This window comes from Peromyscus californicus, unplaced genomic scaffold, assembly GCF_007827085.1.
Source record: "Peromyscus californicus insignis strain IS unplaced genomic scaffold, ASM782708v3 Scaffold_2__1_contigs__length_46816999, whole genome shotgun sequence".
Lineage (NCBI taxonomy): Eukaryota > Metazoa > Chordata > Mammalia > Rodentia > Cricetidae > Peromyscus > Peromyscus californicus.
In genome coordinates, this window is record NW_026294540.1 from 40,163,306 (window position 1) to 40,179,429 (window position 16,124).

The window sequence follows — 16,124 nt, forward strand, 5'->3', positions numbered from 1 at the left end:
TCTGAGGGTGGATGCCAGATGGGAGTAGACAGAGCAGAGAGGGAAGTGAGAAGTCCCGGGTTTGTTCTCCTCCCCAGAATCTGTGTCAAACCGTAACACAGCAGCCAATAAGAACTGCGCAAAGAGAGAAGAGGAAGTGAGATTTGCCTTCACGGCTTGTACTCTTCACTCAGGACCCTACCTGCTGCTTGCTCCGTATTAACCTTAGCGCTCGGCAAACAGGAACCATTAGAATAATGGGCGAGAACAGAGGGAGCAGAGGCGGCTGCACCCCACCTCTGAGTGATTTTGCTGAGATGACCCCCCCTTTTGCACTGTACCTTTCAACATTTTCACCGCCACCTGGATTGAGACTCCCGTTTTACTAATCCCATAGGCTGTCGCATTCATCACTCTCCCGAAAGCACCGGACCCCAGGACTTTCCCTGAAAAGATGGGGTAAGCACGTGTTAAAAAGATTTTGCAAGGCAGGGCTGGAGAGACAGCTCAGTGGTTAAGAGCACTGGCTGCTCTTCCAGAGGACCTGGGTTCAATTCCCAGAACCCACATGGCAGCTCACAACTGTCTGTGATTCCTGTTCCAGGGGATCTGACACCTTCACACCAATGCACATAAAATAAATTTTAAAAAAAGAAGAAAAATTTGCAAGGATGCCAGGTGGTGGTGGCACACGCCTTTCACCCCAGCACTGGGGAGGCAGGAGGATCTCTGTGAGTTCAAGGCCAGCCTGGTCTACAGAGCGAGTTCCAGGACAGCCAGAGCTACACAGAGAAACCCTGTCTGAAAAAAAAAAAAAAAAAAAAAAAAGATTTCACAAGGAAGAGAAATGCCACAGAAGCTCTGAACAGTCAGTCCTTACCAAACTCTAAGTTTTCTCTTGGAAACTCCCACTTGAGGTCATACTGGTAGTCCCTGAAGTCAATGTAGAAGTACTCGTTATCCAGGGGCCCGGTCACCTGGACCATCTGCAGCTGGCTTTCATACCTAAGTTGCTTCAGAGATGAACAGGGAGTCAGCGGCAGTCGGCAGGGCGGCAGAGCCAAGCCGGCCGGGAAGGAGCCTTCACTGCGCTCTTACCTTTTTGTACTTGTGACAGATCAGCACAGTTAAGACGAGGATGAAGGGAAGGCAAAGGCCAATCGTCGCGTAGAAGGAGATGTTGTCTTGGATGAAAGGGAAGGGGCCTGCAAGGCAAGCAGAAGCCGGGCAGGGAGCTAAAATGCCTGTTTGCAGTTATAAGTAGTCCGCCTCTCCATTTAGACTTTCTCACATCCTGTTCAAGTAACCACCACCCTCAGCCCTTATGGGCATCTGTGTGTCCTGGGCGCCCCACGGAAAACCAAGCACCATTTCTATGCACAGTAAGTTCCCTTTCCAGAAAATAAGAAACAATTCTGAACCCATTTTTTTTTTTTCCAAGACAGGGTTTCTCTATATAGTCTTGGTGCCTGTCCTGGATCTCGCTCTGTAGACCAGGCTGGCCTCGAACTCACAGAGATCCGCCTGCCTCTGCCTCCCGAGTGCTGGGATTAAAGGCGTGCGCCACCGCTGCCCAGCCTGAACCCATTTTTTAAGTAGGACCATTAGCTCATAAGAATGGTAGCCATTTAAGCCTTCCACTAAGGCTGGCAGACAAAAAGAAGTCTATGTATGTGTTACCCAGATTCGTCACATATATGAGTATCTGCCTGCATGTGTGTCTGTGTACTATGTGCATGTCTGGTGCCCTCAGAGGCCAGAAGAGGATGTCAGATCCCCTGGAACTGGAGTTACTGGTGGTTGTGAGCTGCTAAATGGCTGTTGGGAACTGAACCCTGGTCCTCCACAAGAGCAGCAAGTGCCCTTAACTGCTGAGCCTAACATCTCTCCACAGCCAGAGCTTTGGCTTATTTGCCTGCTTTGTTTTGCATTTTTCTGAGGCAGGGTCACTATGATTGGGCCTGAACTTGGGGTCCTCTTGCTTCTGCCCCTGGAAGGTGAGGTGGGCTGTGTCCACCACTCCTGGTTTGAATTAATCAATATTATATGATAACTCTAAATGACCAGTGCAATTTTAGGAAGACTCTAAAAACAACCCCAAGATGAGGATCGGCAGGTTGAAAGTAAATAAGGGAATTAACAACACTGAAAAGGACAGAGATTCCAGATCACTAAGCCCGCCTTGCCTTGGGTAGCTATTCCCCACACCAGGAGCTCACAGGACTCCACAGTCCTGGGAGTCATAATACCTAAGGAGAACGGAGTCCTGAGAAGTCAAACGGGGCAGTCTGTCTGGGGATTCCTGCCTGACTCAAAAAAGATCTCACACTCAGGACTTCGTTGTCTCGTAAAAACTCCCCAGGAAAAGCCAGCCACGGTGGCCGGCTTCTCGCGGGGGATTTCTGAGGAGAGGGTGTGTCGACCACAACAGCTAGTGGCTGCCTACCTGGTGAGTTTAGAAGAATGGTCTCACAAGACGTGCCCATGGAATTGTACGCACAGCACTTGACTAGAAACCCTCTTCCGGCCTGACTCATATTTAGGGTACTGCTCGACACCCACTGTCCAAACACTTTTCTGTTAGCCTTTTTATTCCAAACTCCTTCTGGGATTTCCTCGGTGCAGCTGGAAAAAAAAAATGGTGGGAAGGGAAGTTAGGTGGGCAGGGTCATGGTAAGATGGGAAGTCAGAGTTTCTACCAATGGTTCCCCCCAAGAAACAAGCTGTGGCCATAGGGAGTGACAGTGAAGTCAGACATGCATTTCTACCGTAAGCTGTATTCATGCCAAAAGGTCAGGGAATCTTCCTCCTCCTCCTCATTCTTCTCATTCTCCTTCTTCCTCTTATTTCTCCCTTCCCCTCCCCCCTTCCCCCTCCTTCCTTCTTGTTTTTTGGAATAGGGCCTCACTATGTACCCTAGGCTAGCCTCAAACTCTAAGATCCTCCTGCCTCAGCCTCCCGAGTGCTGGGATTACGGGCGTGCGCCACCATGTCCAGCTTGGCTCTTCCATTTCAAGAGACGTCAAGCTCCTCATTACTTGAGAGACTTGTCCGAACACATCTTCCAGGTCCAAGAGGGTAACGGGTATCCATCAGAGGAGCAGGATGCCTGGCTGGCTGTGGCCTTCGCCAGCACTTGAGGCTTCTCTGCAGAAAGCAACGCGCAATGAGCTCATGGGAGATGAGGCGTTTCAGAAACAGCTCCCGGCTGGCTGGCTTCAGTTCAGGCTGCCTGCTTACTCCAGGCGGTGTGCCCCTGGGGAAGCCCCTCATTTATGATGTCTCAAAACTGTGCTTGGTCCCTCTCTCCTCTGTCGTATAATCTTCCTGACTGGTAGAGGCAACACCTCTTCGGGCTCACCCTCTAGAGGGAGCTGAGGTACAGAACCCTCCATCTACCTACACACTACAACACAACACCTAGCTTCAAAACACCTGCAAAACGAAACAATGAAACAAAACCTCATGAAATAGATTGTCTTTTTCTTACTTTTGCATAGACCAAAATGCAAATCCACTGAAACAAATAAAGAGCAGGTGGACTCTACAGACTTTTCTTTGTGTTCCTTTCAAAGTACCAAGCCAATAAAGTCACAACCCAAGAGGACAGGCACAGAGGAGACAGAACATGTCTTAGCTCTGGGAATAAATATAAAAAGGGACATATGTAACTAAAGTCAACATACAAGGAGAATGTAGCTTACAAAAGCAGTTTCCGGGGCTGGGGAGATGGTTAAGAGCACTGGCTGCTCTTCTAGAGGACCTGGGTTCAGTTCCCAGGACCCACATGGTGACTCACAACCATTTGTAACTTTAGTTCCAGGGGATCGGACTCCCTCTTCTGGCCTTTGTGGGTACTGCATGCATGTGAGGCGGAGATACTCATGCAGGCAAAACACTCATACACAAAAATAAATAAATCTCTCTTTTAAAAAAAACCAGTTTGATAGCATCCCTTCTAAGCTGTGTTTGAGTCTTCTTGGTTAAAAATTAATAGGGAATAAAAAGAGACAAAGTGAGATTGAACTTACTTCTTATATTCAGCGTGAACATTTTGGTGAACTGAGCATCATCGTTTTCTGCATGAAAAATGTACTCTCCTGGCTTGTTCTTGTGATCGCAAAATTTAGATATGCTGTTTGAGAAAGCATGAAAGACCGACTTAGTCCAGTGCGTCCAGGAGAGGTTTCAGTGAAGAACAGTCACCAGACGAAGAGGCGCCTGTGTTCTAACCCTTTCGACTCCAAGTGCTTGGAGGACACACAGCATCTGAGAACTTTGTAGAAATGCAAACGCAGAAAGGGTTAGGGCTCGAGAGGGCTGGGGATCCTCAGAGAGACAGGAAGTCCCTGGTCCTGCTCACCATACTTCACTTTGACTTCCCAGCATACAGATGAATCCCTGAGGACCGGGGAACTTCCTGCTTCCTGAAATGATCGAGTCCCTGGTGATCAACCAATCATCAGTGATCCAATGATGGACCATTGACTTACACATGGCAGTCAGCATTAGTGAAGGCTCAAACTCCCAGTTTGAGTTCACAGATCTTCAACTGAACTGGGCAGGCTCTAACGCCTCCTCGGGATGCGCAGTGAATAGATGTTTTTACATGAGCAACTTCGTATTGTGGGTTATCCACCATGCTTACGAGGCCTAAGGGATGCTGGCTAGAGTTAGAGAAGGCAAGGAATATGCTTTCACACACCCACTGTGACAAAGACCAAAAGAAAAGGAAAAAGACTTGCTCAGGAAATACTGATTTTTTAAATAAGGTTGTTAGAAGAGTCATATTTTTGTGTATTTTATTTTAATAAAATTTTGTATTTATGTTTAAAGTTATAAAAAGTACAAATTAATGGGTTTCATTATGGCATTTTCAGACATTGTCGTTATCTCTGTTCTACTTTGTCCTCTTCCCCTGTGTTCTTCCCCTGAGAAAATATTTAATTAGACTATAACTTACTTGAAGATGTGCGAGAAGCGGGGGATGCATGCAAATACAGCAGGACAGGAAGGTAGGCAGGTACAGGCAGCGTTTTTGTCAGGACCCGCTGCCTCCAAAATAAATGCACAGAGACATAATAGTCGCTATAAATGCTCGGCCAATAGCTTAGGTGTAGGGAAAAGGGGCCAGCTAAAGAAACCCACCCTGACCCTGGAACCCAGAACCAGTGAAAGAAACACAGCCTGGATCTGGGACCTGAGCTAGTGAAAGAAACACTTTATCCCTGAACCCATAACCAAAAAAACATGCCCTGACTCTGAAACCAGTACCAAAGAAACACTCTTTATCCCTAGAATCAGAGCCAATGAAAGAAATATGCCCTAGTCTTAGAATTAGAGCCAAAAAGCTAAGAGAGGCCAGTGAAAGAAACACAGTTTGGCTCTGAAATCAGGGCCATCTTTGCCCCTGCCCAATGAAACTAACCAATCCCTGAGCAGAAATAACTAACCAATCCCTGGACAGAAAATCTCCTCAGAGAAACTCTGCCCCTAAGAAACCTTACATAACCCCCCTTGCCTGTTCAGTTGCGGAATGTCCTTTCCCACCCTGGTAGAGGCCGCCACTCTCCTGCTTCCCAAATAAATCTCTTTCTCAAAAGAGTCTTGGATGTGAAGATCTCCATTCACCAGTGCAGAGAAGAAGAACCTTGCTAAGACATCCCTTACAGGACTGAGCGGAAAAATCCTTGCAGAGGCATTCTCTTAGGCGGGGCTGAGCAAGGCAGAGCTGAACAGAAGAACCTTGCTGAGATGTCCCTTAGGGGACTGAGCAAGGCTGAGCAGAAAAGTAACAACTTATCGCGGGGGCAGGAGGAGACTGCTACGTTCCTGCAGGGGTTTCCCCTTTAGCAGAGTGAAGCAAAAGAAGCAACGTCTTGGCTGGAGAAGCTGCAGAGCTCTGCTAGGAAGCCCCCTTAAGTGAGGCCTGAGCAAGGCTCAGCCGTAGCGGCTCTCCAGGAGAGGAGCAGGATTGCTATATCCTGCGGGAGACCATCCCCCTCCGCACTCCAACTCCAGATATAGCCTGAGTATAGCGATCAGTCAGGACACCTTTGTCCCTGAGTTGCAACCCATTATGCTGGTCTCCAGCCAGCTCTTACAACTTAAACTAACCCATTGCTATTCACCTGTGTGCCACCCGGAGGCTTGTGTACCTCATCTATGAACTTAATATGTTTCTCCTTTCGTGTCTGGATCTCGGCCCTCCTTCTTCTCAGCATTCCTTCTGGTCTGAAAATCCTGCCTAGCTACTGGCACGTCAGCTCTTCATTAACCAATGAGAGTAATACATATTCATATCGTACAAAAAAAGACTGTTCCACAGCAGGCAGGCGCACTGAGAAGATGGCTCAGCAGGGACTCTTGTCACCAAGACTGATAAGCGGAATTTCATCTCTGGAATGCACGAGGTGGAAGGAGAGAACTGACTCCCAGGGTTGTCCTCTGACCTCCATGCAATGCATGCAGACACACACACACACACACACACACACACACACACACACACACACAATAAACAAATTGCTAAAATGTAAAAATTTTACTCTGAGTGAAAGAAAGGTAGGCAGCAGCTGGCACGGATGCCATCCTGAAGCCCGCCATGCGGGATCCAGACCTCGCTTCTGTCAACACAACAGAGAGCTGAGGTAAATCAGCGCACAGAGAACACGCTGATTGGGGTGCACGGGTTCGAAGACTTCAATCCGCAGCTGGTTGTCCTTGTTGCTCTGGGGCTGGTGAGGGGGCACAACATGGCGAGAGCACAAGATGTAGGGAGGAAGCCAAAGATAGGGAGTGGGGGGCATCCCCCCCCTCCAAGAGGGGCACCCAACCATCCACAGACTTCCCACAGGGCCTCACCAATCAAGGCTCTTTATCAGCTCCAAGCCGCACTCTAGCGGACAAGCCTTCAACATGTAAGGGCCCAGCTATTCTCCCCTCTTCAAAAAGACTGTAGACCAAGTGGGCCGGCCATAAAACGTACGTGGAACAGTTAAAGCATTACATTAAAGATGTGTAGCTGCCCAAAGAAGGCAGAGGTCGGCATAGAAAGTTCTGTGAACTTCACAGAGGCAGGACTGGAGTCGGCTAAGCTCCGAGGGTAAAAAAGAAGGAAGAGACGCAAGGAAAAGCAACCACAATTCTGAAGGCAGGAGGTCCTGGGGCCATGGAAGTGGGGGCCTCCTGACCGAAGCAGAGGGAGGTGCTGGGATGTCTGGGGAAAGAGGGCTGATGGGGTAGAATGGAGTCCACTGATGAGGACCCTTGAAAAGCAGCCTAATTATTCAGAGAGGTGAAAACTGGAAGGAGATACTGTGGGTGCCCGAGCACAATATCCACAGCACGTTTTAGATGTGCCCGATGGTCCTGGGAGAAGTGTATGGGCGGGAAGTCTGGAGGCGATAGTCACAGTCTGAGAACCCATGCGTTCATTCAGCTACCAATGGAGACCTGGTTCTGTGGGAAGAATCAAGTCTCCAGCAGCAAATTCGGAAAAAATAAAAAAGTGTTTCTGTTATCCCGGAACTTACAATTGGAAGTTAGAAGCAGACAGATAAAGAAGCAATTATGGGATGTGGGCATGGTGAGGCACACCTTCATCTCAGCACTCGGGAGGGAGGCTGAGGCGGGAAGATTGTAGGTATGAGGCTGGGCTGAGGTCCATGGGGCGACACTGTCTCTGAAGTACATGAAGGAATGGGGAAACAGTGCAGGTAAGTTAGAGCGTGGCAAGTTCTCCCACAAGAGACATAAAAGTTCACACTGGAGGTTTCAGGGAATGTTCCTACGGAGGGAGAATGGGAAAGAGCAGACCAGAGGGGCGCCAAAGGAAACAAAATTGCAGGCGCTGGTGTGCATATGCAAAAGGCAACAGCAGAGTCCCAGATGTCCCCACGATACACCGGGAGAGCCGGAGCCTTGAGCCAGGGTTGATGCGGTGCCAGCATTCTGAGTGCCCTTAACTCCTAGTCGGATGCTCCTGGCCGTGTCTAGTGAGATGGGAGTCGTTTCCAGCAGTTGGGCTGCAGGCGAGGCGCATGCTAGAATGCTTGGTTGACATGGGCACTGCCCCGAGTTCAGTCCCCAGGACCACCAAAAATAAACGAAAATGCTCTCAGCAATTAAAGGCTGCGAATTGTATACACTTTTCTCCAGCTCTTCCCCCCCACCCCCCGTCTTTTTCTTGAGGGGGTGTGGTTATGGGAGGAGGCAGGGTCTCACTGTAGCCCTGACTAGCTTGGAACTCAGAGAGATCCTTGCACAACTCTGTCTCCACTTCTTTTTTGAAAGAGAGTCTCTGGCGTCTAGACTGACCTTGAACCTGCTAAAGGATGGCTTTGGACTCCTGCCTTCTACCTTCTGAGTACACCACCACGTCTGGCTTTGTGAAACCAGAGACTGAACCCAGGGCTTTGTGGAAGTCAGGCAAACACGCTGCTGTCTGAGCTACTCCCGCAGCCCCCATTCTTACCTGGGCCTACTTCAGGACAAGGAAGAAATGCTGGTGAAGTACAGTGACAGAAAGAATGTGAGAAAAGGCGGCGGCAGTAGCGCACGCCTTTAATCCCAGCACTCGGGAGGCAGAGCCAGGCGGATCTCTGTGAGTTCGAGGCCAGCCTGGTCTACAGAGCGAGATCCAGGACAGGCACCAAAGCTACACAGAGAAACCTTGTCTCGAAACCGCCCCCCCCCCCAAAAAAAAAAGAAAAAGAGAAAAGGCAAAGGCCGGCTGTGGGGGTGTGGTGGGGGTGGGGCAAACTGCAGCAATTCCCAGGCTACAGAACTCGAAGACAGACATGAGCCACCAAAGCAGAAAATGTGATTCTCTCTGGGCAATGGCCAAAGGCCTTGAAAAGGAAGAGAGAAAAGAGTTCAAACAAACAAAAACAACCCAGGCATCAGCTGAGGGCACCGGCGCACACCTGTAGTCTCGGTGCTGCTCAGGAGGCAGAAATGGGAGGATTAAGAGTTCAAGGTCGGGCTGGAGAGATGGCTCAGAGGTTAAGAGCACTGGCTGTTCTTCCAAAGGTCCTGAGTTCAATTCCCAGCAACCACATGGTGGCTGAAAACCATCTGTAATGAGGTCTGGTTCCCTCTTTGGGCCTGCAGGGATACATGCAGGCAGAATACTGTATACATAATAAATAAAAGAGAGTAAAAAAATTAAAAAAAAAATTCATAATTAAAAAAAGAGTTCAAGGTCAAAGGCTGGAGACAGGACTCCATGGGCTGGTCTTTCAGAAGACCCAGGTTCAATTCCCAGAACCCACACCACAACTCTCAGCTACCTGTGACGCTGCCAGGGGATCCAATGCCCTCTTCTGGCCTCCATGGGTCCCAGGTGTGTGCACACACACACGTTCAGGCAAACACTAACACATAAATCATAACACATAATACATAAATCTTTAAAAAAAAAGAGTTTAAGGCTCATGTGGGTCACATAGTGAGCCTTGCTTGTGTCAAACAGAGGGAGGCAGGGAGGAGACAGAGAGAGGGATGGAGAGGAGTGGAGAGGAGGAGAGGGACCGACTGACTGACACGGCTAGCCAGGGGCCACTCCCAAAAGTTCTGCTCGGTTTGGTGGAGAAGCTAATAACCACACAACTGTTGTGGAATACTCCTTTTGTACACTGTGAAGATGTGTCCCTCTGAATGGTTTAATGAAAAAGCTGACTGATCAATAGCTAGGCGGGCTTTTCAGGGCAGAGAGAACACTGGGAAGAAGAAAGGGAGTTACCAGCCAAACAAAAACAGGATGAAAGACATGCGGGAGGAGAGGTAAAAGCCACGAGTCACGTGACAACACGTAGAGGAACCGAAATGGGTTAATTTAAGTTATAAGAGCTAGCCAGAAACAAGCCTAAGCTATAGGCCGAGCTTTCATTATTAATGTATGTCTCTGTGTCATTTTTTTTTTTTTGTGAGATAGCAACCCAAAGAAAAAATCCGACTACACACAACCATTTTGCACTGTGCAGAACAAAGAGCAAGGCTGCACGAAGAGTCTTCTTGCCTGTCCTTTGTGCTTGACATAGAGAAAGCCCCTGTGGTATTTTCTCTTCAACAATATCCAGGTAGGAAATCCATCACATAACTTAGTGGGACACAGAATCAAATCTCCAGATGGCTTTACCGCTTTCTCTTGCCTTGACAGGCCCCAGACTCGATCTCTTTGCGCCTTCAGCCTCCAGTGTTCCCGGGGGATAGGCCTGTGCCACCGTATCTGGCTTCCTCCCACCCTTATGACCCCAGCAACAATCTGCGTGGCCATCAGCGGATCAGGAGGCTCAGAGCGTCATTTCTTCCCCATTTTTTTCCCTTTCTTTATTTCTATTTTGGCTTCAGGAAATTTGAGTTCACAGTGACATATCTTGGAGACTAAGACAATGTAATGTCATTACAATCAGGAAGAGGGGGACCTCCCGCCACAAGTCACTTTCTACTGCCTTGTATTTAGTCCCCAGAGGGAGGAGCTGAGAAAGGCCAAGTTTGGCCCAAGGGCTCTGGGATCAGCCTATGACCCATAAAGAATGTTATATCTAGGGCCAGTCCTGGTGGCACACACCTCTAATGTTAGCACTCGGGAGGCAGAGGCAGGTGGAGCTCTGTGAGTTTGAGGCCAGCCTGGTCTACATAATAAGTTCCAGGCTAGCCAGTGCTACACCATGAGATTCTGTTTCAACTTTTAAAATCTATAACACTATATAGCTATTAAAATTATAACTAAGATGCAACAGTACAACTATTAAGTTAAAGATACTTATTCCATACATTTCAGACAGGGTCTCACTGTGTAGCCAAGGAAAAGAAGGAGCCAGGGCCCGTTACACACAGATGAATAAAGGGAGATGTTGCTTAGTTGGGTCTCATGGTATTGCTCTAGAGCCAAATACCCTTCCCTCCCTTCCTGTATGCATTGGTGTCTCCCTACCCCCAAACCCCATCCAGTAAAGAGTAACGTCAGCTCTGCCACAGGTCCTGTCCAGAGGCTTCCATGTCCCTGCTCTTGTTCTGAGCAGGCCCCTAGCAGGTCATCCAGACTGTGAACACGTGAGAGATGCCCTTGCATCACTTTGGAAACACTCAGTGAGAGCCTTGGTGAGGACAGAACTGAGGCACACGGAGGACAGAATGAAATACCTCTGGGGAAAAGTTACCACAAGCTCCTGCTTGTCCTACTATGACGCTAAGGTGGACTTGGTGGTTATTAGTAAGTCTAAACAATTACTCAAAGTAAGGGGCGAGCATTCCTCACTCTTTTTTTCAGAAGCAAAGGGGCACCACGGCAGCTGGAAACCAAACGCGAGCACGGGAAGGCAGGCCCCAGTAAAGCTTAGGGTGAGATTTGAGGAAGTAAATTGCAGAAATGAAGCTGTGATGTGGGAAAGCTGAGAGACTTCTGGCGTACACCACGACCACACTGAAGCTTCTGCAGGAATCCGGCACAGATTAAAAAAGAAAAAAAAAAAAAAAAAGCCTACCCTCCGGCTGCTCTGCCACTCAACTCAGCTCTCAAAACACAATCTCGATACTTTACCGTCCCAACTCAGCTTGCGCAAACTGCTGCATCTAGCGGGGAGTTAAGGATGAGGCTCCTTCAGCTTATCAGTAAATTTGGAACCTTTTATCGTCAAAAGTTAAACAGAACTTGTGCTACCTCCCACCTCAACCCAGAGCCTACAGCAGAGAGAAGAGTCGTGGGACGCTGAGAACCGAGTTCAGCTCTCTCAGCACTTCAGAGAGTGTTGTCTGTTTCACCAACAGGCTCCCGTGCCCCGTTACACCTGGCACAGGTTGTATTCTCTGGGAACCTTCAAAGAAACACACACTCAGCGCTTGGTGTCATGTGTGGTTCATGGGAAACACCAAGGATTCAGCTTTCTCCTAGAAGCGATGTCCAGGAGCGATGACGAGTCCACTTCCTGGTTCGCACCCATTTCCTGAAGGAGGCACTGGGCACAGAGCTAGAGAGATGACGTGCAGCCATCTTTACGGGGATTATAAACTCAGAGCTGCTCCCAGTTGACAGAAACGAGAGGGTCACAGGATTGCTCAAGCTGGGATGGAAAGATCCTGGGGCTCAAGCTTGCAGATGGGAGCCCCGGATACAATGTGGCTACCCAGCCCAGTGCAGTGGCCCCTGACTGCATGGCAGACACAGCTCTGTGACACCTCGAGAGGTTCTGCTGTGCATCTCCATGTCACACAGTGACAATATGTGTCCTCTGGGGGCAAAGGAAAGTGGCAGCACCTTACCCACTCATGGGACACTTCAATGTGTAGTCCAGGATAGCCTGGAACTCAAGGTGTAGCCTAGGCTGGCCTGGAACTCACAGAGATCGACTGCCTCTGCCTCTGGAATGCTATAGGATTAAAGGCGTGTGCCACCACTACCTAAAGGGACATTTGTTAAACCAAATTTAACTCCTCCTTTACCCGAGTCAGGTTCCCAAATGTCCCGGCATGCAAGGGCAGTCTCTAAGGCGGTTAGATCACACGGGTGCAGAGGGACCTGCAACCCAACCATCCTGAACATCGTCATCGGGTGGCTCCCTCCCTATCTGCTGCTTCTGGAATTCAAGTGCTGGATAAGAGTTTATTAGAGCCAATCATGGTAAGTTCAAGGCCAGCTTGGTCTACATGGCAAGTGCCTGGACAGCCAGGACTACTCAGAGAGACCCTGTCTCAAAACAAGCAAAGGAAGAAACAAAAGGGCATATGAGAATAGATGGGACCCTCAGTCAAGGGTGGTTTTTATTCTGCCATGGAACATCTGGAGATATTTTTGGTCAGTAACAACTGAGAGAAGGTAGATGTGCCGCTGGTATCCAGTGAGTGCGGGCCAGGGATGCTGGCTAGAGGGTCTATAGTGCAGACAGCGCTCTGCAACAGAGGGATGGTTCAGTTCACAACGCAGGCATGCTGAGTGCCCTGCTGGTGGGAACTCCGCATTCTCAGCTAACCTCAGGTTGAGTCCTTGAACACTAGGATAGGTTTATAAGAGAAGGTACGCAGCTCTCTGTAATCCCTACATGACAACTCTAAAAATCCAAATACGGAGCTGGGGATTTAGCTCAGTAGGTAAAGCACTTGCTGCACAGCATGAGGACCCGAGTTCAGATCTGTGCCATGTAAGACAGTGCAGCAGCATGCCCCTGTTACCCTGGGGCTGGCATATGGGGGCCACACAGAGACAGGTGAATCCTGGGGCTTGACAGCAGCCGACCCAGTCAAAATGGTGAGTCCAAGTTCAGTGAGAAAGTCTGTCTTAAAAAACAGTGGAGGAGCCGGGCAGTGGTGGCGCACGCCTTTAATCCCAGCACTCGGGAGGCAGAGCCAGGCGGATCTCTGTGAGTTTGAGGCCAGCGTGGGCTACCAAGTGAGTCCCAGGAAAGGCGCAAAGCTACACAGAGAAACCCTGTCTCGAAAAACCAAAAAAAAAAAAAAAAAAACAGTGGAGGAGGCTAGGATGACTCGGTGGCTAAGAGCACTTGTCTCTGCAGAGGACCCAGGGTTGAGGCCTAGGACCACATGGCAGCTCACAACCATCCACAACTCTATTTCCAAGGGATCTCATTCCACCAGTCACACACGTGATCTGACATCCCACCAGTCACACACGTGATCTGATGCATAGACATACATGCAAGGAAAACCCTCAAATGCACAAAATAAATGAATACTTTTTAAAACAAATCTTGGAGAATAGAGGATGACCTCCAGTGTTGATGTGGCCTCTGCACATAGGTGCATACACACATGTACACACACCCCACTGGACACCTCCATCCCCAAGAAAAGCCAGGGGCAGAGAGACGGCTCAGGGGTTAAAAGGCAGTATTGCTCTTGCAGAAGACCTGAGTTCAATTCCCAGCACCCACATCAGGTGGCTCACAAGTGCCTATAACTCCAGTTCCAGGGGATCCGCCACAGGCAGGCAGGCAGGCAGACAGGCACGCACGCACACACACACAGGAGATTAAAAATTAATCTTTAAAAAACAACAACAAAATCCAAACAAGGCTGGGGCTAAGGTCAGTGATGGAGCACTTGCTTAGCAGGCAAGGCCCCAGGTCCCATCCCAGTGCCTCTCTCTCTCTCCCAAACAAAGACCAGTTACAAGTCACTTAAGGGAATTTAAAAAAAAGCACAATACCATGAAGCAAGCGCCAAACAGAATTAAGGTAAAAAGAACTCAGCTTTTAGTCATCACAGTGACCAGAAAGATCCAACAAGATCATGATGAGCCACAAATACAAGCCACATTCTCCTTTTTTTAAAATTCCCTGCTGTGGGATGTTCTGTATGGCAAATGTGTTGCTGATTAGTCAATAAATAAAACACTGATTGGCCATTGGCTAGGCAGGAAGTGTAGGCAGGACAAGGAGGAGAATAAAGCTGGGAAGTGGAAGGCTGAGTCAGAGAGACACTGCCAGCCGCCACCATGACAAACAGCATGTGAAGATGCCGGTAAGCCACGAGCCATGTGGCAAGGTATAGATTAATGGAAATGGATTAATTTAAGCTGTAAGAACAGTTAGCAAGAAGCCTGCCACGGCCATACAGTTTGTAAGCAATATAAGTCTCTGTGTTTGCTTGGTTGGGTCTGAGTGGCTGTGGGACTGGCAGGTGAGAGAGATTTGTCCTGACTGTGGGCCAGGCAGGAAAACTCCAGCTACAATTCCCTGCCAACTATGTATGTGAATTAAAAAGAAGAGGGTAAAGCTAAGCTCAGTAGCTGATTTCTTTAACCCATCACGCCTCAGACACAGTCATTTAAACACAGCACCAATGTGGAAATTGTTAATGAGATTTTACATTCTTTTTTTAAATACAAAGTCTTCAAACCTAGAGTGTATTTTACATCTCAGTTTAGAGCGGTCCAGTGGGAAGTCCTCACTAGCCTAGAGCTGGTGGCTACTGTGTTAAAGAGCAAGCCTAAGACAAATCAGCAACAAAGGCCTTCCAGCCATTGTTGCCTAACAGTGCCAGCCACTTAGGAGGCCAAGGTAGGGTCGCCTGAACTCAAGGGTTCAAGTCCAGCCCAGGCAACACAGCGAGTCCCTATCTGGAAAAGAACAAATTTTGATTCAGCATGTCTAGAACAGGAGCCATGAATCTACCTTTTAAGACAATTGCCCAAGTGACTCTCACACTTATGGACCACATGCTGAGAAACACTGACTGTTCTAGACGGCAGGCCCTTTTTTGTTTTGTTTTGTTTTGTTTTTAGACAGCGTCTCTGTGTAGCTTTGGCCCCTGTCCTGGATCTCGCTCTGTAGACCAGGTTGGCCTCAAAATCACAGAGATCCGCCTGTCTCTCCTCCCGAGTGCTGGGATTAAAGGCGTGCGCCACCGCCACCCGGAGACAGCAGACTCTTGAAAGAGGTCAGCAACGCCCTGGCTTTCACAGTCTACCTTGAAGTCATGGGCTGTAAGAAACAGGAGAAGATGTGCTGTAGATTTGGTCCAGCAGCTAAGAAAGAATACATACTAGGGCTTGAGTTGGGTTCCCAGCAGCTCAAAATTGACTGTAACCAAGCCTCTGGCCTCCATGGACATTGCATTCAAATGCAAAGACACACACACACACACACACACACACACACACACACACACACAACTAAAACTACTGAAAATAAAATCTGAAAAGAAAGAAAGGAGAGGTGCCATAGTTAAAGGGAGAAACCGGGGGAAGCTGGCTTTTGCTTTTCAAAGAAGGAATGAGAATTTTTTCCCCTAGAATATAGCTGGACAAATCCCTGAGAGAATTAAATTGTCCTTTACCGCTTATGGTTGAGCTATTTTTGCATTTTCGTTTGAAAACATAAATCAGTACACCTATGAGCAATGTTTTTTCGGTTGGCAAGGAGGTTCAATTCCTCTACCACCCACAAAGGGTACGGCCACGGCCCAGCATTCAGACAGGAAACCACAATCTCCTGACGGAAAGACTGCCAGGATTCTGTTTTCATGTGGCAGGCTTTACTCCCAGAAGAGAATGTGGGGCAGCTACCCTCACAGGGTAGGTTCTCAGTCTTCAGTTCTCTGACTCAATGAAAAATCAACTCACAAACTCAAGGGGCTGAGTTCAGCGGTAGGGTGCTCGGCCAGCACGTACAAGGAAGGCCCTGGGT

The 16,124-nt window shown here is 48.7% G+C and overlaps 1 protein-coding gene across 4 annotated transcripts in view; it reads right to left on the bottom strand.

The window, feature by feature from the left end:
* The window catches only part of Flt3 (fms related receptor tyrosine kinase 3), a 128,455-nt gene that overhangs the window by 21,221 nt on the left and 91,110 nt on the right, over window positions 1–16,124 (bottom strand). For all 4 annotated transcript variants that reach the window (XM_052754529.1, XM_052754528.1, XM_052754527.1 and 1 more), the window contains 6 exons: window positions 4,011–4,114; window positions 3,018–3,126; window positions 2,426–2,604; window positions 1,078–1,184; window positions 860–992; window positions 321–425 (listed from right to left, as the gene is read on the bottom strand). In XM_052754529.1, the coding sequence (XP_052610489.1) occupies window positions 321–425; window positions 860–992; window positions 1,078–1,184; window positions 2,426–2,604; window positions 3,018–3,126; window positions 4,011–4,114 (737 nt within the window). The remainder of the gene's footprint in view (window positions 1–320; window positions 426–859; window positions 993–1,077; window positions 1,185–2,425; window positions 2,605–3,017; window positions 3,127–4,010; window positions 4,115–16,124) is intronic.